Here is a 22,261-nt window from a genome sequence, read left to right as displayed (position 1 = left end):
AACCTACAGTAATCAAAAAACTGTGTGGTACTGGCATAAAGACAGACATACAGCCAATGTAATAGAATACAGAGTCCAGAAATAAACCATTGCTTATGAAATAAGTTTTCACAAGGTGCCAAGACTATTCAATGGGGAAAGGACAGTCTTTACAACAAATGATATTGGGAAAACTGGATATCTACATACAAAAGAATGAAGCCACACCCTTACCTAACACCATATACAAAAATTAACTCAAATCTAAGACTTAAGTGGACTAAATAAGATTAATTTTTCCTCACTGTCCAGTGGATGAGAAATTGTGAGGAAGCTCAGATTTGTTATAGGCAAAGTTATAGAAGTACGTTATAATTGTACATCTAAGTTGTAATTTATCACTATTAGAATTTTTATTTTTATTTACTTGTTTATGTTCTCTCCGCTTTATAAAAGAGGACGCTTTGCCTGTTCTCCACTGTATTCCCTGCTCCAGAAAAGCACTTGATAGGGGACATTAAAGACATATTTGTTGAATGAATGGTTATCTCCTTAAAGAGTTTCTTAGGGCAGCTTAATAAGCCTGTTCAGTTTCCAGCTCTCATATAAGGATAAGCTTTTTCAAGCCCCGGAACACCCTTTCTAGCAGCAGGGGAAGAAGAAAACAGCACACAGAAATAGCACGGAGGCCGACAGCAAGGAAACTCAGCCACAGCTTCTAAGCTCAGCATCTCGGGAGACTGGGAAGACGCAAAAGGGTCGCTCCACCCCGGTAACCGCAACGCTCCGGGGCTCGCGATGGGACAGGCCTCGCGGGGCTGCACCTCTGTCCCTTATTCGCTGAATTCGGGGGGCGTGGTGCTCAGCGCTGACCAATCACGGGCGGCGTGCGCCGGCACGTGCCGAGGCTGGCCTCAGAATCCGGGAGGTTTCAGGCGGGTTGGGACTGCAAAGGCCTCGGCTGAGCTGTATCCCGAAGCGTGGGAGTTGGAGGGGAAAGCCTCGGCTCCGGACCGGCGCAGGCCGGTCTCTCACTCTCTTTCCTGCCTCTGTGCCTGCTGCCATGTGGGCCGCCCTGAGATTAGCTTTGCGGCCGTGCGCCCGCGCCGCTGCCCCCGCGCCGCGCGCCTATCATGGGGACTCCGTGGCGACGCTGGGCACCCAACCGGACTCGAGCTCTGCCATCTACCAGGTAGGGCGGGTGAGCGGCCCGGGCCTGGAGTACCCAGCCCGAGTCAGTGATTCCTCTTCACCGACGGCACAAGGCGTTGGCCAGACTGGGAAGCAGGTACAGGGTAGGCGCACTTCAACAGTCGCTGCTCTTTTCTCTGGATCCCCAGTCATGATTCTGGGACGCACCAGGGGGTCGTGAAGTTTGAAAAAGAAAACAATTCCAAATCAGATACATTTTAGTTCACTTTTAGCACTGGCACTATACTTTGTATCTTTAAAATAAGTGGTTCTCAAAACCAGTGGCTCTCTGGTTTAGCAGTCACCTGGGAGCTTGTTGAATATACGGCTGCCTTAGCCTCACCCTGGACTTTTTCCGTCTCTGGGGTGGGGTCTTGGTGTTTGCATTGTTAATGAAGTTGGTGAGAGGGGAGGGCAGGGCCTTGGTGGCAGCCAGCTTTGGGAACAACTGGTCTAGCACAGCTGATCCTGGGTTGTGCTTATCACACTTGAAATGGTTGGTTATGTTAATAGAAAATATTTATCTTTAAATGGCTTTTCTTGGAATTGGGAGGTATCACAGCGTTAAAAAAACAACTCCTGGTTTGTGAAATATCAGAGCTGGAAATTTTCAGTCTGTCCCATGGTTTCTAAGCCTGTACAGATAACATTTAAATTGTGCAAATAACTTTCAGAGAAGACTTTTTCTGGCCGCGCCGCTGCGGCAGGTGGGATCTTAGTTCCCCGACCAGGGATCGAACCCGCACCCCCTGCATTGGAAGCTCAGAGTCTTAACCACTGGACCGCCAGGAAGGTCCCTCAGAGAATACATTTTAAATAATTCCTGCCTTTGGGAAAACAAGGAGGTTGAATGGAAATCAGCAGGCTGAGGCAGAAACAGTATCCAGTGGGAGATTTCCAAAAGTCTTTAGATGTCCTGGGATCAGGAGAGAATGTTTAATTCAGAAACTTTAAGTGGTTACTGTGGTCTAGCCACTATTTTAGGTATTTGGAATAGATGTGTAGGAATGGAATCATAATTTTGTGGGGGAGGTGACAAGAAAGCAATGCATTGTGATGAGTGATGTCTAAAGCTTAAAAAAGGTGGTTGCAGATAGGAGGCAATGAGTGAGTTGGATCTTGAGTTGGGTAAGAACTGGCCAGGTTCAGGATGGAGAATGGGAGGCAAGATTATACAAACTAAAGGAGTTATGAGAACATAGGTACCAAGTTATGAAAGTGGTTAGTGGGAGTGAGAACTTGGAAGTCCCGGCCAGGGTGGGGAATTCATGGAGTAGATGGGATTGCTTATGCAGCCAGGTAGAGGAGGGAAGCCATGTGTAGAAGCCACATTTAGATTTCACCTTGCAGTCTGTCTGCTAAGATATTTAAATAGAGAAGTGGCATGATCCTATGGACATGGTAGAATAATCAGCGTGGCTGCAGTGTGGAGAATGGGTTTCCCACCATTTTGAATGTGGCTTCTCGGCTGGGTGTTCTCTTGGTTGCTGTAGACCTCTGAGTGTTTTCCAGAGCTCCTGTAAGGTTACTTTAGCCAGTTTTGGGTTGTTTTGTGAAGTCTCTGTGGGGGAATAAGGGCCTGGAGCTTCCTGCTCTGCCATCTTTTTGAAGTCACGTCGTGGCTGATGTACTTGACGGTGGCTGCTAGCTAGGGCTTAGGGAGTGTGAGCCTGAGATTATAACTTCTTTCTCTGTGTAAAATGTTGTAAGTTCTGGTTCAGTCTGTGCGCCAGTAATTAGAATAGGGAAGTAGCTGTGCTATGGTGGGAAAAGCACTGGCTTAGTATTTCAGGTATGTTTAAAAGCTAACAAGCAACATATTTCCTTAGGGGGAAAAAGACCTGGTGGAAATGTGCTAAAGTGTCAACAGTGGCCCTTTCAGTGGGCAGAAGAGACATTGTAGCATGTTGCTTTAAGAGCGAGTTTCTGGAGTTGGTGGATTTTGGTTTAAATCCTAATTCTACTACTTGTTAGCTGAGTGACCTTGGACTAATTACTATATTAGCCAGATTTTGCTTCAGTAATGCTGAGTAGCAACCAATCCCAAGATCTCGGTGTTCAAAAGAACAAGTATTTATTTTTTGTGCTTGGATCTATGGGTTGGTTGTGGCAGTTCTGCTCTAGGACTGTAGTAGATTCAGGTCTGCTCTACTTGTTTCTTATTCCAGGACCCAGAATGAAGGGGCAGTGGCTGCTGTGGGATGCTCCTCTCATAATGGAAGGCTGGGGCACAAGAGGAGAGCATGGAAACACTTTGTCCTTCTTTAAGCCTCTTCTTGCAATTGGTACACTGTCACCTTTGCCCACATTCCACTCATCAAAGCAAGTAATACGGACAGATTCAGAGACTGTGGGGTAGGGAAGTATAATCTCACAGTGAACTTTGGCTAGGATGGGAGGGAAGGAAGAATTTAAAATAAGTAGTACAGTTTACCTTATGGTCTAAGATGGCTGCTTAAGCTCCAGCTATTATGTCTGAGTTCCAGGTGCAAAGGAGGAGAAAGGGTGAATAGGTAAAAGGACACCTTCACCTTCTTGTCCTTTTTTTTAAGGAGCCTTTCTAGAAGTCATACCTAACAACTTCTGCTTATATCTCATTGGTTAGCGTTTAGTCACATGGCCACACTTGTCTGAAAAAGGAGGCTGGGATTATTTTATTTTTTTATTTTTTGGCCGTGCCATGTGGCTTGTGTGATCCTAGTTCCCCAACCAGGGATTGAACCCATGCCACTGGCAGTGAAAGCCCGGAATCCTAACCACAGGACCACCTGGGAATTCCCCCCTGTTCCTTTCTAAACATAAAATAGAATCCATTTTCCCCCTGGGCTTTGTTTTTAAGTGTAATTTGTCAGTAAGTGTAAAACAAGTATTTCTGCATTGGTTGGAATCTCCTCAGGATAGTGGTTGACGGGACAGAAAAAATAAGATGGCATTCTAACTCTCAAAGGGCTTATATTCATTGACAAAAGAAAACAAAACTAGAGATCAATTAAGTTCTGTAGATGTGTAAGGAAGGAAGTTGTTAAAATGAGTGGGAGTAGCCAGAAATTGTGTTGGAGATGAGATGGAACATCAGTTAGGCTTTAAAAGGGAGTGAGATTTGGATAGATGGACCAGAGAGGGTGGTGGTAGCGCAGAAGAGCTTGAGCAAAGACAGAGAGGAACGAATTAATCTTTTTTACACGTTGGAGTTGGCCCAGCACGGAGGCCACACGGGTGGCAAAGTGGCGCAGTGTGGAGGCCACATGGGGTTGGCATGTAATGCTGTTCACCTTAACCCTTATTATGGTAAAAAAAAATCATTGCTTTCCTATAATACTCTCCCTCTTTTTCTTTGCTTCTGTTTTAGGAAAACTATGAGCAGATGAAAGCACTAGTAAATCAACTCCAAGAACGAGCACAGAACATCAGACTGGGTAAGCACTCATTTATTCTTCAGTTTATGCTTTTAATTAAGATGTCCCTTGTAATTATTCATTTTAGGAAAAACTAGTAGCATCAAGTTTTTGACTCTTCAAGACTGTGCATTTGCTGTTGGTGGGAATGTAAACTGGGGCAGCCACTATGGAACACAGTATGGAGGTCCTTAAAAGACTAAAAAGAGAGCTACCATATGATCCAGCAGTTCCACTCCTAGGCATATATCTGGAAAAGATGAAAACTGTAATTCAAAAAGATACAGTACACCCCATTGTTCATAGCAGCACTATTTACAAGAGCCAAGACATAGAAACAACCCAAATGCCCATCAAGAGGCGATTGGTTTAAGATGTGGTATATATATCCACATAAATATATGGGTGTATGCTCAGCCATAAAAAAGAATGGAATATTGCCATTTGTAGCAACATGGATGGACCTAGAGAATATCATACTAAGTGAAGTAAGTCAGGAAGAGAAAGACAAATATTATATGATATCACTTATATGTGGAATCTAAAAAATAATGCAGATGAATCTGTATACAAAACAGAAACAGACACACATAGGAAACAAACTTGTGGTTACCAAAGGGGAAAGGGAAGGGGGGAGAGATAAATTAGGAGTATGGGATTAACAGATACAAATTACTATACGTAAAATAGATAAGCAACAAGGATTTACTGCATAACACAGGGAACAATATTCACTATCTTGTGATAACTGATAATGGAAAATAATCTGAAAAAAAAATATAAAACTGAATCACTTTGCTGTACACCTGAAACTAACACAATAATGTAAATCAACTATACTTTAATTTAAAAAAACCCTGCATTTGTTGGCATGCAGACATCTTATTTTTTCCTATTACTTGGACAGTTTTTCTGCTCTTGTAGCACTGCCATTATTTGGGGGAAAGTAGAAATTCAGGTTCATCAGTTTCTTTTTTGGCTGCGCTGTGAGGCTTGTGGGATCTCAGTTCCTCTGCCAGGGATTGAACCTGGGCCACGGCAGTAAAAGCACCAAATCCTAACCACTAGACCACCAGAGAACTCCCTCATCAATTTTTAAAACTATTTCTTCTTAAGGTTTTTATTTCAGCCACAGCATCGCACTGAAATTTTTGTTTCACTTGAAGCAACTAAAACATTTTCTGTCCATTAGTCATATTCATACTACATACTACCTTTTGCGTAATTGTGCATTTTCTGCTGTGTCATGTAATTTGGAAATAATTTCTATATGGGTTTATTGCTAATTAAATAAATGAGATATCCTAAAAACTTTGTAAATTGTAATTATTTTTTATTTTTAAATTGTGGACATAATAGACATTTTTTTGCTTGGAAGAAATTGCATCATAGGGAGGAATATAAAATATTAATGTATAAACAGGTACCGCATCGCATTCTATTGTGCCCTTATTGGTGTATATGACAATTTAGAAGGCTATGTGACTTGAAACTAATGGCCATTTCCAAAGTAAGAGTCTTAATATATTACAGTACCTAACTGAGAAGGAACTATATGAATTTTACAGCCTTCATTTAAAAAGAATTCTCCCCAGTGTCCCCATAAAGAATCTATTTTATCTGTAAACCTGTGGTTTAAGGGTATTGTTTCATTCCTGGGTATGATCTTATCACACTCAGAGGACAGACTTTCAGTAGAAGTCATTAGTGAAATAATTTAGCAAAACCTTGATAGATTTCTCTTTAGTTTAAATAAAAATGTTTTTTATATTTTTTTCCTCTGAGGACTTTAAGGATGGAGGCAAGGTAATTAATTAATGGCAGATGAACAGAAAGACCATCCAAAGTTGTATATTCACTTGTGTAGGTGTTAGGGAAGAAATAAGCTCAGTATTTTGGTTCTTTGTAGAATTTTGAGGGTGGAAGGCTGGACTGGTTACTCTAATAATTAAGCAACTTTGGTCCAGTTATTTAATCCCTCTTATAAATTTTCAGTACCTCATTCATAACTTGAGACTTAGGAGTGGGTCTGTGAATTATAGGCATTATTCATTCCAAGCACACATTGCTGTCTTCTTTTGACTTAATAGATTAATCAAAATTAATTGAAAAGACCAGAAATTAAATCCATTTGGAATATCTTGGTCTCTGTCTTTTGTACTATAGTAGTTTAGGATCAAAATCAATTAAATCCTGTAAAAGTTACCATGACATGAACAAACAGATATGCAACTCAGTGTGGGACCAGTTGAAGCAAAGACCTCATTCAGATGGCAGTAATTGCTCCCATTCTATCTATGACGGTACAGGGGAGAATTAAAAAAAAAACAAACAAAAAACTTCATGTAGCTCCTTCTAAGTTAGGTATTTGTAATATATGAAGAATATTGTTTTGTTGATGGCTGTATTCAGTCCCTTTGGATTTAAGTCACAAATATCCAAATCAAACTTGTTTAATCCAGAAACCGACAACCAAACCATGGAAAGGAAGTGCTGAATGAACCGGGGGGCTCCAGCCCCTCCAGGACTCACTGTCTCTGCCCATCTTCTCTCATTTCAGGATGTGTATGTATGTGTGGACTGCGTTCTCTCTGGCTTCTCTGTGAGGTGGGGAACCATGTTGCTGGCAGGTCAGGGATTACATTCTTACAGTTTACAATCTGAAGGAAAGATCTAGTTATCCTTTCATCTCCGATTTGGAAAACTTTGATGGGTTCACTTGGGTCCCATGTTCATTCTTTGGCCCAGCCACTATATCCAGGGGGATATAGTATAATGGTGCCAACCTGGACCCATGTCCACCAGGGCTCAAGTGTACTGTGGCTGGCAGCTCCTGGAACTTCATGGTGGTGGCAGTACTGTTTTCAGGAAAAGGGGAAAGGAAAGTAAGCAGTCAAAAAGCAAAGAATGTCAATTACACTGTCCCCAGACCACCCGAATTTCTCTCTAGGGAGAGAGGGATGTGTAAGTAGGAGGGTGACTTGTGAAAACAGGGGTAGTGGACATTTGTCATCCTTTTTGACCAGGTAGCTCTCGAACCCCTGTTCTAAGTGTGAGGAAATGGTGTTAAAAAATGACATGAGTTTTTGTCTACTGGGTATGATTCGAGAGGCAAAATATCCTGCTGGTAGGCTTTTCAGAATGATGACTAGAATGATGGCTAGAAACCATCTTGGAATAAGGTCTTGTCTCCTGAAAAAGAACCAAAACCCTTGTTGAGATGAGAGTATGTTTTGTTAGGGAGCAGAATTGATGAATTGATCATTCCCTTTGGATATTAAGACTAGAGGGTTTGAATAAGAGGCGGTAGAGTCCTCCAGCACTGAGCATCTGCTGGGGATGGCGGGTTCCATCATCTGATGGTCTGGGCTCTAAAGGGGAGGAGAGGTGAGCATCTGCTGGGGATGGCGGGTTCTCATCATCTGACGGTCTGGGCTCTAAAGGGGAGGAGAGGTGAGCATCTGCTGGGGATGGCGGGTTCGATCATCTGACGGTCTGGGCTCTAAAGGGGAGGAGAGGACTGAGCAGCGCTCCTTGGGAGGGAAGCCAGGAAAGGACAAAGCCTTCTTCACAGTGTTGCCTGGAACTAATACTGTTATGCCAGGAAGATGGATATTACACAGGTATATGTAATTTAAAAGTAATATATGCTTATGTTATATAATATATATATTATAGAAATTTTGGAAAATAGAGAAAAGTATAAAGAAGAAAAAAAAAAATCCCCTCCTATCAGTAATACCTCTAAACACACATTTAAAAAAGATTATTGAAGTATTGTTGATTTACAATGTTGTGTTAATTTCTGCTGTATAGCAGTCATTCAGTTATGCATATATATATATGTATATATATACACACATTCTTTTTCATATTCTTTTCCATTATGGTTTATCACAGGATATTAAATACAGGTCCCTGTACTATACATAGGACCTTATTGTTTATCCATCCTATAAGTAATAGTTTGTATCTGCTAATCCCAAACTCCCAACCCATTCCTCTCCATCCCCCTCCTCCCTCGGCAACCACAAGTCTATTCTCCGTGTCTGTGAGTCTGTTTCTGTGCGTAGATAAGTTCGTTTTTATCATATTTTAGATTAATATGTGGTATTTGTCTTTCTGATTTACTTCACTTAGTGTGATAATCTCTAGGTCATCCATGTTGCTGCAAATGGCATTATTTCATTCTTTTTTATGGCTGAGTAGTCTTCCATTGTGTGTGTGTGTATATATATGTATATATATATATTATATATATATACATATATATATATATAATATATATATATACATATATATACACACACACACACCACATCTTCTTTATCGATTCATCTGGCAGTGGCCATTTAGGTTGTTTCCATGTCTTGACCATTGTGAATAGTACTGCTATGAACATAGGGGTGCGTGTATCTTTTTGAATTATAGTTTTGTCTGGATATATGCCCAGGAGTGGGATTGCTGGATCATATGGCAACTCTATTTTTAGTTTTTTGAGGAACCTCCACACTGTTTTCCATAGTGGCTGCACCAGTTTACATTCCCACCAGCAGTGTAGGAGGTTTCCCTTTTCTCCACACCCTCTCTCCGGCATTTGTTATTTGTAGACTTTTTAATGATGGCCATTCTGACTGACGTGAGGTGGCACTTCATTGTAGTTTTGATTTGCATTTCTCTAATATATAATTAACGATGCTGAGCGTCTTTTCTTGTGCCTGTTGGCCACCTGTATAGACATCCTGACTTTTATTTATTTATTTATTTTAAAAATAAATTTATTTTATTTATTTATTTTTGTTTGCATTGGGTCTTCATTGCTGCATGTGGGCTTTCTCTAGTTGCAGCGAGCAGAGGCTACTCTTTGTTGCGGTGCGTGGGCTTCTCATTGTGGTGGCTTCTCTTGTTGTGGAGCACGGGCTCTAGGTGCGTGGGCTTAGTAGTTGTGGCGCACGGGCTTAGTTGCTCCGCGGCATGTGGAATCTTCCCGGACCAGGGCTCGAACCCATGTCCCCTGAACTGGCAGGCAGATTCTTAACCACTGCGCCACCAGGGAAGCCCCATCCTGGCTTTAAAATTCATAAGATTTCCTAAGTAATTTTCAGATAAGAAGAAGGGACAGTGTTTCGGGTTGCTTCGAAAGTTAATCCTTGAAGTTTTCATTTGATAGAACTTCTCATAAATAAAAAGGTTGACAATAATGAGTGGACTCTTGTCCTCCTTTTTGTCTTTTCCTTTCTTTCTGCCTCACTGCTATCTTTGTTTCAGATTTCTTCTCAGGGTACCGTCTTTGCTATCCCCTTTGGTTCCTGTTGGAGCATGTAGGATTGCTAGGAGTGGCTTAGTCATTTCTGTACATGGAACAAGGATTAACCCAGCTGTGTTATTCGTGGTAGCCAGAACTAAGTACTTTGATTAACACAAGTTAATTGAAGGGCTCTAAGTGTTTTGATAGATTCAGAGTGCTTAGTTTTTCTAAAACTGGGTAGTAACTTTATTGATATAGAAAAACACGAATAGTTTTTGGTGGTTGAAAGGGGGTCTTTTAATGACCTTAAGATAAGGCTTGTGTAGTCTTTTAAAAAATTTACTTTACTGAAATATAGTTGGTTTACATGTCATGTTAATCTGCTGTACAGCAAAGTGATTCAGTTATACATATATATACATTTTTCATATTCTCTTCAATTACAATTTATTACAGGATATTAAATATAGTTCCCTGTGCTATACAGTAGGACCTTGTTGTTTAAGGCTTGTGTAGTTTTTGAAAACATTTGAAAATTCACGTTAAACTGCATGCAGGTAGTTCCAGCAATGCATATAGCACCATTGAAGTGACCACAGTTAGACATTTGTGCTGTGCACCCAGAGGCAGACAGCTATGTCGCGACTGCCCCCTGGTGACAGAGATGAAAAGATGCTATAAACTGTAAAATGCTTCCTGATTTTAGGGGTGTTAAAATGTGAACAAAATGTGTGTTTTAGAATCAGTGCAGTATGGTAAATGAGAAAGAAGGAAAACATCAGGCTTTTCTGGCTCTGAGTCTGTGGGAGTGGAGATAGTTAATGCAAAATCTTTTAAGAGTAATCCTTGGAAAACTAAGGTGCTGTGACATTCTGTCTTTTTGTGGTGGTCCACATATCCTAGGCCAGTTTAAATGCCAGAGGAGCTGAATTCTGTGACCTGAGAATCTGTATCAAGGATAGCACTCTTTCTGGGTTTTCCTAATAAAAACAGAATTCACTAGGTGCTCGGAATAGCAAAGTGAAGCTCTAGGCAGAATTAAGAATAATGTTGCTTTAAGTACTAAAAAAAAAAAAACCAAAACACAGATATGTTTTCTTATCTCTTTTTCATCCCACCCTCCCCTGCCATGCTTTTTCCTGCTAGCCCCTTAGTGGACGCTTATGTCGCCAAACTCTCCAAAGACCCTCACCCAAGCCTGGTCTTCTTTGCAGTGTCTTAGGTTTATTTTTCTTTAATACTTACTTTTAAACAGCTTTATTAAGGTGTAATTGTTATAAGCCGCATTATTTAAAGCGTACAGTTTGATGAGTTTTGACATATGTATACACCCGTGAAACCGTCACCACAATCAAGACGATGAATGTGTCACTCTCAGAAGTTTCCTCTGCCCTTTGTCACTCTTTCGTCCTCCCTCTCTCCTATAACCATACACACCTCAGTAGGGCACTCTGAGTTCTTGGTGGCTGGGAGAAAAGAGGAAAGCTGTTTGATTTAATTCATACTATCTTGTAAGGCTTTCCCTCCCAGAATTATTTTCATTTTAAAAGATTAGATGTATGTTATGATTTTCTTGGTTACCTTAAGGCAGATTTAGTCTTAAAAATATGCCCTCTACCTTTTCAGAAAAAAAAAAAAAATCCTCTTAGACATAGGAAAGTCCTGATTTGAAAATAAGGTTGTGCTACTTGGAGGCTTGTTTGAAATCTGTATGAACTTATTTGCTCACCTAAAAAACAAATAGCTTTCTTCAACAGCTGAACATTTCAGTAGACAAGGAGTATATTAAGATGGAACTCTTGGGCAACAGTGAAGGTAAACATATTTAGGTACAATTTGATCGTCTGTTCTGATTATTTACCTTGGTTTGCTGAGAGTGGGTTATGGATATTCCCCAGGTACCGAACCCAGCTGTTCTCAGGCTGGGTGAGGTTTGGTGTACCCCTCACCTCAAGCAGCCTCACTGGGTTGGTTACCCCAACGGACTCTTCAATTATTGTAATTTCCTTTAGTCTGGAGCAATGTCAGGAAACACCGAAGATCATCTCTGATTCAGGATACTAACAAAAGGGGACTTTTAAATTGCTGTATAAGGTGTTCAATTCTCTCCTATTTGGGGGCCTAAAAATAGCACCTTTAGCTAAGTTTTGTTGTGCTTATTATGGAAATCATTACTAAAATAATGCTTTTTACCTGGTACAAATGAAGTTAGGAACTTTTCAAATTTCACGTAGTGTATAGGACAGTGCTAGTATTTATAGTAGGTGTAATAAGTGTGGTGGAGATGAGACAGTATTTGCAATGTATGAGATGCAGAGAAAAGTACTGTGTTATTTCCTTAAGTAATTACTACTGAATTTAGAAAATGTATAATATACTGTGGGCTCAGGGATAGATTGATTTTAAAAAATGCCAGTTTGAATGATCTGAAAAATTAGCTGTTTTTCACAGGATATGTTAAATTTTTTAAAAAGTACCATATTTTGGATTAAGTGTTATATGTTTTTCTGGTATTAAGTTAAATGGAGACCTTATAATGAATTCATCTAATCTAATCCTATTTTTTATCACAGGAGGTGGTGAGAAAGCCCGAGCACGTCACGTATCAAGAGGAAAACTGTTACCAAGAGAAAGAGTTGACAATCTTATAGACCCAGGGTTGGTACATACCCAAGTGCTGGCTCAGGGTGTTCTCTATTCCATGGTGCTTTCTTAGATAGTTTTTTTTTGTTTTGTTTTGTTTTTTGGACGTGCCACGTGGCTCGTAGGATCTTAGTTCCCCGACCAGGGATTGAACCCAGGCCCTCGGCAGTTACAGTGCAGAGTCCTAACCACTGGACCACCAGGGAATTCCCATCTTAGATAGTTTTATAAATAAATGATTTTAAATTCTGCTTCTTATCGTAAGATTCAACAACAGATGTTTATTGCGAGGCTACTATGTGTCAGGTGCTGTTCTAGGTGCTAGTGATACATCACTGAACAAAATAAACAAAGTTCCTTGCCCTACTGGAATTTACATTGTAGCAGGAGGAGATAGAAAATAAACGATAAGTGTCATAAATTATATAGTATGTTAGAAGGTGATAAATGTCATGGGATAAAGAAAAGGTAGACCAGAGTACGGGAGAGAAAGATGAAGGTCAAGTTGTAGTTTCAAATGAGGTGGTTAGAATAGGCCTCATTGAGGTGGTGACATTTGAGCAAAGATTGGAAGGAGTGAAGAGAGATGGGCTCTAAATATCTGGGGAGAGAGCGTTGCAGGCGGAGGGGAGTGGCCAGTGCGAAGGTTCTGCGGTGGGGGCAGGTCACAGATGCTGATATGCTAAAGGGGCCAGAAGGCCATGTGGTGGGGTGGAGGGAGTGAACGGGGGAGTAGCAGGAGACGGGCGATTTCGGTAAGAGGTTTGTAGGCCAGTGTAAGAGTTTGGGCTTTTACTCTGACAGAAATGGGGAGACTTTGTAGGCCTTATCTGACTTAGGTTTTAAAAAGTTATTCTGGCTGTTGTCTTGTGAGTAGACTGTGGGCCTTGAGGGTGGAAGCACCAAGACCCGTTAGAGAGAGGGACTACCCTGGTGGTCCAGTGGCTAAGACTCCACGCTGCCAGTGCCCGGTCAGGGAACTTAGATCCCACATGCCGCAACTAAGACCCAGCGCAGCCAAACAAATAAATAAATAAACAAACAAACAAATAAATAAATCATAAAAAAAAAAAAGACCAGTTAGAGAGAGAAATGAAGGCTCAAAAGTATTGTTTCTGGGGACATGCACACACACGCCCAGCCTGGAGACAATCACCGTTAACACCTAGTGTGTATCCTTCTACACTGTTTTTATGCAAATGTGAATCACTTTTTTTTTTTTTTTTAAAGAAAAATGGAATCATACTAAATGTGGTGTTTTATAACCCCCTGCCTCCCCCTGTCCCCCGTCCCGCCAGTGTATCCTGAACATTTAAGTGTAATACAGTGGTTAAGAGCCTGGTCCCTTATTACAGAGCTTATTAAAACCCAACTCTGCCACTTACTAGTAGTTGTGTGACCTTAGACAACTGACCTAATCTCTGTGTTTCAGTTTCCTCATCAGTCAGTGGGGATCATAATAGGATCCACATCAGGAGGTAGTTCTGAGGAATGAATGAGTTAGTGTTTCTGAAGCTCCTAGGAGAGAGGCTGGCACGTGGTAGGTGCTACGTAAGTGTTAGGTGCCATTCTCTTTCTATATTAATAAACACATCTGTACAACATCTTTAAAAATAAGAACCTACTGTTCCTTTGTATGGCTATACCGTATAAATCCCCAGGGTGGTCACACTAGATTTTTTTTTTTCTTTTAAATTTATTTATTTATTTTTGGCCGCATTGGGTCTTCGTTGCTGCGGGCGGGCTTTCTCTAGTTGCGGTGAGCGGGGGCTACTCTTCATTGTGCTGTGCAGGCTTCTCATTTCGGTGGCTTCTCTTGTTGCAGAGCACAGGCTCTAGGCACACGGGCTTCAGTAGTTGTGGCGCACGGGCTTCAGCAGTTGTGGCTTGCGGGCTCTAGAGCGCAGGCTCAGTAGTTGTGGCACACAGGCTTAGTGACTCCATGGCATGTGGGATCTTCCTGGACCAGGGCTCGAACCCGTGTCCCCTGCATTGGCAGGCGGATTCTTAACCACTACACCACCAGGGAAGTCCCCTAGATTTTGTTATTGACATTTTTTTGGTAAATTTTATGTCCAACACGTGTATTTGAAACATTGCCCCATTAAAGAAAAAAATTTCCTTTTCCACGTGTTAACTGTTTAAATATGATTTTTTGAAAAACGACATTAATTCAAGCAGCATCTTTTCTTCCGTTCAGGTCTCCATTCCTGGAATTATCCCAATTTGCCGGTTACCAGTTGTATGGTGATGAGGAGGTCCCCGCCGGTGGCATTATTACAGGCATTGGGAGAGTGTCAGGGTGAGTATTCTGCCCACACTCTGCCATGTGCTTCAGGAAGCAGGCCGAAGAGTCAGGGTGTCCAGCACTCACTGCTCTGCATATGAGCGTGTGAGTTTTATGCTCGTGATATTATTTAGGACTGAGGCTTCCTACCCAGACATGTGTTAGATTCATCTGTGCAGTGTGTGCATTTTAGCTCTTGAGATTCCGTGGAGGCAAGGGCCAGGGCAAGACTGATTTTATCTTTTCACTAGAGCTGCTCTAGTGTTGGATAGTATGACTGAAAAAGATTTCACTCGTTTAAAAAGGTCTAAAGTAGTACTTCATAGTAATTAAAATTGACCTTTCTTACATAATCATATGGTTGAATATGGTCAGCACTCTTTCTCTGGCAGATGATAGATGTGCAAACTAGTTTAAATCAAAAAAGAATTTATTGACTCTCTTAACTGATACGTCTGGGCCTAGCTGGGTCGAGGAGCACAAACGGTGTTACCAGGTCACAGGCTGGGTTTTGGTTTTGTTCCTAGGCAGGCCGAGCTGTCCACAGGCATCCCCGGCTTCTGTGCTATAAGCTTAGCAGCTGCAGTGGGCTGAGAGCTCCTGAGGGTGAAGGCCTGGGACCAGAGCCCATTGTTGAGCCCACAGCGTGGACGCTGAGTAGAAAGGCCTGGTCCTTGGGCTCACCTCTGAAGATGGGCTTTGGGGTCAGTCCTGCTAGAGCCACACGGATCAAAAATAGAGAAAGGGCAGTTTCTGAAAGAAAGTTTAGTTTTGTCGCCAAAATAATAGATGCTGGGTAGGCAAAACCAATAGATGTCTAATACAGTATTTTTGTGGACTAATTTTATTTCTCATTCTGTAACATGTCTGTGACCTTTTAATAAGACAAGTAAAAGTGGTTATGTCTCTTGTCCAAGGTCGCATATATAGCAAGTGGCAGAGTCAGAATTTCACCCTAGCTTTGTCTGACTTCATAGCCTGGGCTCTTTCCTGTACCAGAGCTTCTTAAGCTTTTCTAGTGCAGCACCCCCAGGACGGAGGAGTGACCGTACTCTGGAGGTGTGGGGTTATGGCCCAGCACCCGCCAAAGCCTAAATTCCTTTTGAAGTCTAGTTTGTTCAATGTTAAAGTCATTAAAAATGTACATCCCACTCTATAAAATGTTAATTATAATGCGGAAAAAGGCTTTATATAACCTAGTGAATAAAATTGATGCTCAAAGGAGAGGAGCCACATACCCTAATAAAAGAAGTACAACACCACCTGAGGCCGTGTGCTCAGTTGCTGTTCTCTACTTCATTTTCAGCAAGGATTCAGTAAGTTTCTTTTTAGAATTCTAGAGAATATAAAGTGAGGTAACAAAAACATCATAAATATAAAGATTAAATTTTGTAAAGACCACACTGTTGTTCTCTCCAGTTTCAAGCGAGCCTCTCATCTTCGGGTTTCCTGGCAATACTAAGCAGCCTCCCTTACTGGCCCTCTTCATTCACTTCCCTGCTTCTTGCGTGTTACGTGTGGGCCATGGTACCTGACAGACTGGTTTTGGTGAGAAAGGGCACCACTAATGACTCATTATAGTATATGCTTTCAAACTACTATTTTAAAGTTTGTACTTATTGTTACTTTAAGCAAGGTAAGTGTTGTACTTTAAACTTCTTTTAGTTTTATAGAAAAGCATATGGCAGTGACATGAAGAAAATACGAAAAATAAATACTTTTGTGGATCAGTTTTCCTTTTTGAAAATTACCTTCCTAAAAGGAAATTTTAAAGGTTTATCATGAGGGATTTTCTCACCTTGAGACTTGGATGCCTTGTTGTTGTTGTTGTATTATCTTGTATTATCTTGTTAGGACCCCTTTATTCAAAGAACCATTACAAAATGTGGCTTAGGTTGTTAATTTTTCTCTACTAATATGGGGTGATGATTCTTTAAAAATCAAGTTAGAGTTTGTAAACTTATTAAAAGTGATTCATTTTATATAAATAAATATGTGAACAGTGATTAAAACTTTTATATCATAAGATTGTCTACTAATGGCTGTCATTTGGGATATGTACTAGAAATTGCCAGGCTGTATTGGGAGTGTCTTGTAATGAGATGCAATTGGTCTTTACTTTGAAGAACTCTCTCATGTTCTCTTTCCGATGAAATTTCTGCCTTTCAGAGTAGAATGCATTATTGTTGCCAATGATGCCACTGTCAAGGGAGGTACCTACTACCCGGTGACTGTGAAGAAACACTTACGGGCACAAGAAATTGCGATGCAAAACAGGCTCCCCTGCATTTACTTGGGCAAGTCATGAGAATTGTAAAATAAATGATTATTAGCTAGAAAAATACAAGATTGTTTAGAAGTCTATATATATATATGACATTATCAATGGATATTTTTTAAAAACTGTTGGCTTCTCTTATAATTACGGAAGAGACACATATTCTTTGCTAAAAACTCTGGGAGAAAAAGTAAACAAGCACCACCCATAATAACATCACTGAGGAAGAATCCCTGACAGTATTTTGGGGTTTGCCATTTTTTTCTCTACATGAGTGGTGTTTTTTTCTTCTATATATTGGGTGGGCCAAAAAGTTCCTTTGGTTTTTGAGTAAAAATAAAAGACATTTTTCATTTTCACCAAGAACTTTATTGAACAATGTATTCACCATTTTGTTCCACTACCTTCTGCCATTTTTCAGGCAACTTCATAATTCCATCTTCCCAAAACTTTTTATTTTTTTGAGCAAAAAACTGTTCCAGGTGCTTTTTACAGTCTTCCAGGGAATTGAAATTTTTTCCATTAAGAGAATTTTATAAAAACCTAAATAAATGGAAATCCGAAGGTGCAGTGTCTGGTGAATATGGTGGATGAATCAGAACTTCCCAGCCAATCTGTAACAGTTTTTGCCTGGTCATCAAAGAAGCATGGGGTCCTGCATTATCCGGATAGAAGATTATACCTTTTCTGTTGACTAATTCGGGACGCTTTTCCTAGAGTGCTGCTTTCAGTTGGTCTAATTGGGAACAGTACTTGTTGGAATTAATCGTTTGGTTTTCTAGAAGGAGCTCATAATAGAGGACTCCCTTCCAATCCCACCATATACACAACATCACCTTCTTTGGATGAAGACCGCCAGCCTTTGGTGTGGTTGGTGGTGGTTCATTTCCCTTGCCCCACAGTCTCCTCCGTTCCACATTATTGTACAGCGTCCACTTTTCACCACCCGTCACAAGTTGTTTTAAAAATGGCATGTTTTCATTATGTTTAAGTAGAGAATTGCATGCAGAAATATGGTCAAGAAGGTTTTTTTCACTTAACTTATGTGGAACCCAAACGTCAAAGCGATTCACATAACCAAGCTGGTGCAAATGATTTTCAACACTTGATTTGGATATTTTGAGTATGTCGGCTATCTCCCGCGTGGTATAACACTGATTGTTCTCAATTAGTGTCTCGATTTGATCGCTATCAACTTCAACTGGTCTACCTGACCGTGGACCATCGTCCAGCAAGAAATCTCCAGCATGAAACTTCGCAAACCACTTTTGACACATTTGATCTGTTACAGTGCCCTCTCCATACACTGCACAAATCTTTTTTTGCATTTCAGTTGCGTTTTTACCTTTCTTGAAATAATAAAGCATAATATGCTGAAAATGTTGCCTTTTTTCTTCCATCTTCAATATTAAAATGGCTACACAAAAATTCACCAATTTTGATAAGTTTTTTTTTAAAAATGCACTGCTGATACGACAGCTTTCACAATACAATCTAACAAAATTGTTTCGAGTGAAGTTAAGGACAACTAAGCACTAGTTAGAACCATGTTGTGGAAAAAAACGAACGAACTTTTTGACCAACCCAATATTTTGTTTTTCTGTTCACCTTAATGGGTTCAAACCATGAAAAAATAATAGCTAATATATATGGGTCTCTTGAGTGCCAGGTACTAGGTTAAATGCTTGATTATGTACATAGTTTGAGCAGACGTAATTTAAAGAAATTTAGTATTCAATGAAAGTAAATTTATATTTGGAATGAAAGTACATTTAAATCTAAGGATATCTTTAAAAGAACATAAAAGCAAGGCAGTTTAAAATTGGTACTTCCTGGATATTGGCTTAGTTTGTAAAAACGCCGGTATATACTGTTCATTTTTATGGATATTTGAACAGGTACTGATGAGATTTTTTTCTCCTATGAAAGTGAATTTACCTCATTGACTCAGAGTGTGAACTGCTTTTCATGTATAGAAAACAGCAAATGAGGCCCCACTGCTTGCAGGTGCTGTGCCCAACACTGTAGGGGATGCAGTGAAGAGTGTGGTGTTGTCCCTGTCGCTAATGTATTAAATATCAATAGAAGACTTCGTGGTTGCAGGCAAGAGTGATAGGTATAAGACTAGCTAACTTTTTGTAACGTTCACTCTGTGCACTCACAGTATGTGCTGAGCTAAGTGCTTCACATACACTATTTCATGTCATCCCAATAACAACCCTATGGGATAGCCACTGTTACCTTCATTTCACTGGTGGGGAGGCCGAGGCAGTAGACTGGTTCGGAAACACACCTGTGATCACACAGCTGTGAGGTAATGAAGCTCTGTTTTGAACTCAGCTGACATTCTTATCCACCACTGTAATCTGCAGTAAAAAGAGTACCAGAGGCAATGTGCAATAAAATTATCACATGAATTCTGTAGATGATTTTCAGATTGTTTTAAAAGAGAGAAAGATCCAATTTTAGCTGAACTGGTTAAGGATTTTTGGTGTTTCTGGGGCTAATCCTAAAGGGAGAGAATGTCCTAAACATTTCAAGTGGAATTCTGCACAGGGGTAGGAGAGCCTAATGTGTTTGAAGAAAACAGTACATTTTTGGGGGCTGTATTGAAGGATTGGAGAAAGAGGCTGTAGAAGACTTTAGAAAGATAGGGCAAGTTTTTTGCGAATGTAATTAAGAATTGATGTTATCATTGAGATAAGTCTTCCTGTGTGTAGCATGTTTTGTTCATTGAGATATACTTATTTCTCTTCAGTTGATTCGGGAGGAGCAAACTTACCTCGACAAGCAGAGGTATTTCCAGATCGAGATCACTTTGGCCGCATATTCTATAATCAGGCAGTTATGTCTTCTAAAAGTATTATACAGGTAATTTCTCATTAATGAGATGTATTGCTTTTTGCATCAAATGTCTTTGCTAACCAGGTATTCTGAGATGACTTAAAACAGAATTTGTTTTGTTTTTTTTTTGGCTGTGCCATGCAGCTGGCAGGATCTTAGTTCCCTGACCAGGGATTGAACCCAGGCCCTTGGCAGTGAAAACATGGAGTCCAAACCACTGGACCGCCAGGGAATTTGCAGAACAGAATTTAATACAGAATTTAGTCTTTCTCCACAGAAAGCATCATAAGGATATCTTCAGTCAGATTCATCTGCTAAATATGGGAATACTGTTATGCTATAATAAAGGTTATTTACCAAAGGAAAAGAGTTTTTAAAAAGAAAGAACACTGAGTAAAATTGCTTTTTTAGGACTATACTCTGGAGGAGTTCTAGTATATATATGAGGAGACATGTACAAGAAAGTTCCTTGTAGCATTGTTTGTTATAGCAAAAGTTAAAGAACAAAGTAAATGCCCATTCATAGGAGAGTTATAATAGTTAGCTGTTAAAATGAATGAACTAGAATTGTGTGCATCAACAGAAATAAGCCTCAAAAAATATGTTGGGTAAAAAAAAAATGTGTAGAATAAATGTATAGCAAATTGCTATGTATGCAAGTGTTAAATGTATCAAATAATCTATTATGTATAAACAGGTACATGGGAATGATAGACTCAACTTTAGAACAGTGGTTACCTTTGAGGTGGGAGGGAGGAGGAGAATAAAGGCCAAGTAGGAGGTCTATATAGGCTTCAACTGTATATGAAATATTTTATTCCTTTAAAAAAATTCAGAAGTAAGTTTGACCAAATGTGAAGATTTATTAAGACTGGGTATTAGGTAAAGAATATTTATTTTACTATTCTAATCTTTTTTGTATGTTTGAAATACTTCATAATACTGCTGCAACTCCTTTGTTTTTGTTTTGTTATTGAATTTCTTAAGTTTGTAGTATTTTTATTAGTATTCTAATTAATTAGTCATCACTTGCAATTATTATATCTCTCTTCTTTATAATCTACCAATACAATGTGTTGTTATTATTTATTATATATTTTACTGTTATGTGGAGACCTTGCATATATCTATGCTTTGTTTATCTAAATAGAAACTTCAGCTTTGCTCACTTTTACCCAGATGGCCCTTGCATCCATTATCTGTTATGAAATTCCTATTGTGATCTTTTGTCTTATAGGGGAAATTAGCCCATTTAACCTGGTATTATAATTTATATAGCTATACGAAACTTGTATTAGTTTCCTAGGGCTGCCGTAACAAATTACCACGAACAAGGTGGCTTAAAATAACAGAAATTTATTCTCTCAAGTTTCTGGAGGCTAGACATCTGAAATCAAGGTGGCGGCAGGGCCGCGCTCCCTCAGAAGGCTCTAAGGAAGATTCCGATCCTTGCCTCTTTGAGCTTCTGATGGCTCGAGGCGTTCCCTTGGCTTGTGGCTGTGTGACTCCAGTCTCTGACTTGGTCTTCCCATGGTCTTCTCCTCTGTGCCCTCTCTCCCTTATAAGGACACTTGTCACTCGATTTAGGGCGCCCCTGGGTAATCTAGAGTGATCTTATCTCAAGATCCTTAACTTAACTACATCTGCAAAGACCCATTTTTTTTCGAATAAGGTCACATTCACAGGTTCCGGAGATTTGGGTGTGGACAAATTTGGGGCGTGGAGGGGCACCATTTAACTCACTGTAGACCTCTGCCACCTTGCATGCTTATTCTGTGCTCTTTCTCTTCATGTAGCTTTTGTGGGACTATATAAAACGTCAGCCAACATCTAACAGATATTTATGGAGAAGCTACTGTAAGCCAGGCCCTATACTAGATGAATCAAACCAGGTAGGGTCTCTGCTCCTGTGGAACCTGAAGCTTGAAGTGCTTTAAAAACTAGGTCTTTTTAAAATTAAAAGTGTCCTTATAATTTTGAATAAGCAATATCTGCTTATGACAAAAAAATCTAAAATATCTAAGGGACATTTGACTGAATGCCTTCAGTTTGCCTATTTAATTTTTGTTTCCTAAAAATTTTAACATCAGTATTTCTTTAACTGAGCCACTTCTCAGCATTTATTTTTTCTGTTTCAACCCAATAGGAAGTTTGTGGTTGAGGTTTGCCTTCTTATATTCTTATGAACCTCGTGGAATTAAAAAAAAAATCTAATTGTTATTGTATCCTAGTGTCCATGGTGCCTCTTCTCATCTTTTCCCCTTTTTTTATAGTTTATGAACTATAAACCTGATATCGCCACTGAAGCTATTGCTTCGTACTTTACTGAGAAAGTCATGTGTGAGCACTGTTCTATTAAAAACAATACTGCTTACTCTGTCTTTTTTTTTAATCCC

General features: G+C 40.0%; 1 protein-coding gene across 1 annotated transcript in view; it reads left to right on the top strand.

Moving 5' to 3' along the window:
• The first annotated feature begins 882 nt into the window (after positions 1-882).
• Positions 883-22,261, top strand: part of MCCC2 (methylcrotonyl-CoA carboxylase subunit 2) — a 63,615-nt gene continuing 42,236 nt past the window's right edge. Inside the window, exons 1-6 of the mRNA XM_082457272.1 lie at positions 883-1,171; positions 4,520-4,586; positions 12,387-12,471; positions 14,657-14,758; positions 16,913-17,040; positions 19,780-19,892. Of these exons, the coding sequence (XP_082313398.1) occupies positions 1,043-1,171; positions 4,520-4,586; positions 12,387-12,471; positions 14,657-14,758; positions 16,913-17,040; positions 19,780-19,892 (624 nt within the window). The 5' untranslated portion in view covers positions 883-1,042. The remainder of the gene's footprint in view (positions 1,172-4,519; positions 4,587-12,386; positions 12,472-14,656; positions 14,759-16,912; positions 17,041-19,779; positions 19,893-22,261) is intronic.

This window comes from Balaenoptera physalus, assembly GCF_965194825.1.
Source record: "Balaenoptera physalus genome assembly, chromosome: 3".
NCBI classification, from domain to species: domain Eukaryota; kingdom Metazoa; phylum Chordata; class Mammalia; order Artiodactyla; family Balaenopteridae; genus Balaenoptera; species Balaenoptera physalus.
The sequence above is the reverse complement of the archived record's forward strand: the minus strand, read 5'-3'. Positions and strand labels throughout refer to the sequence as shown.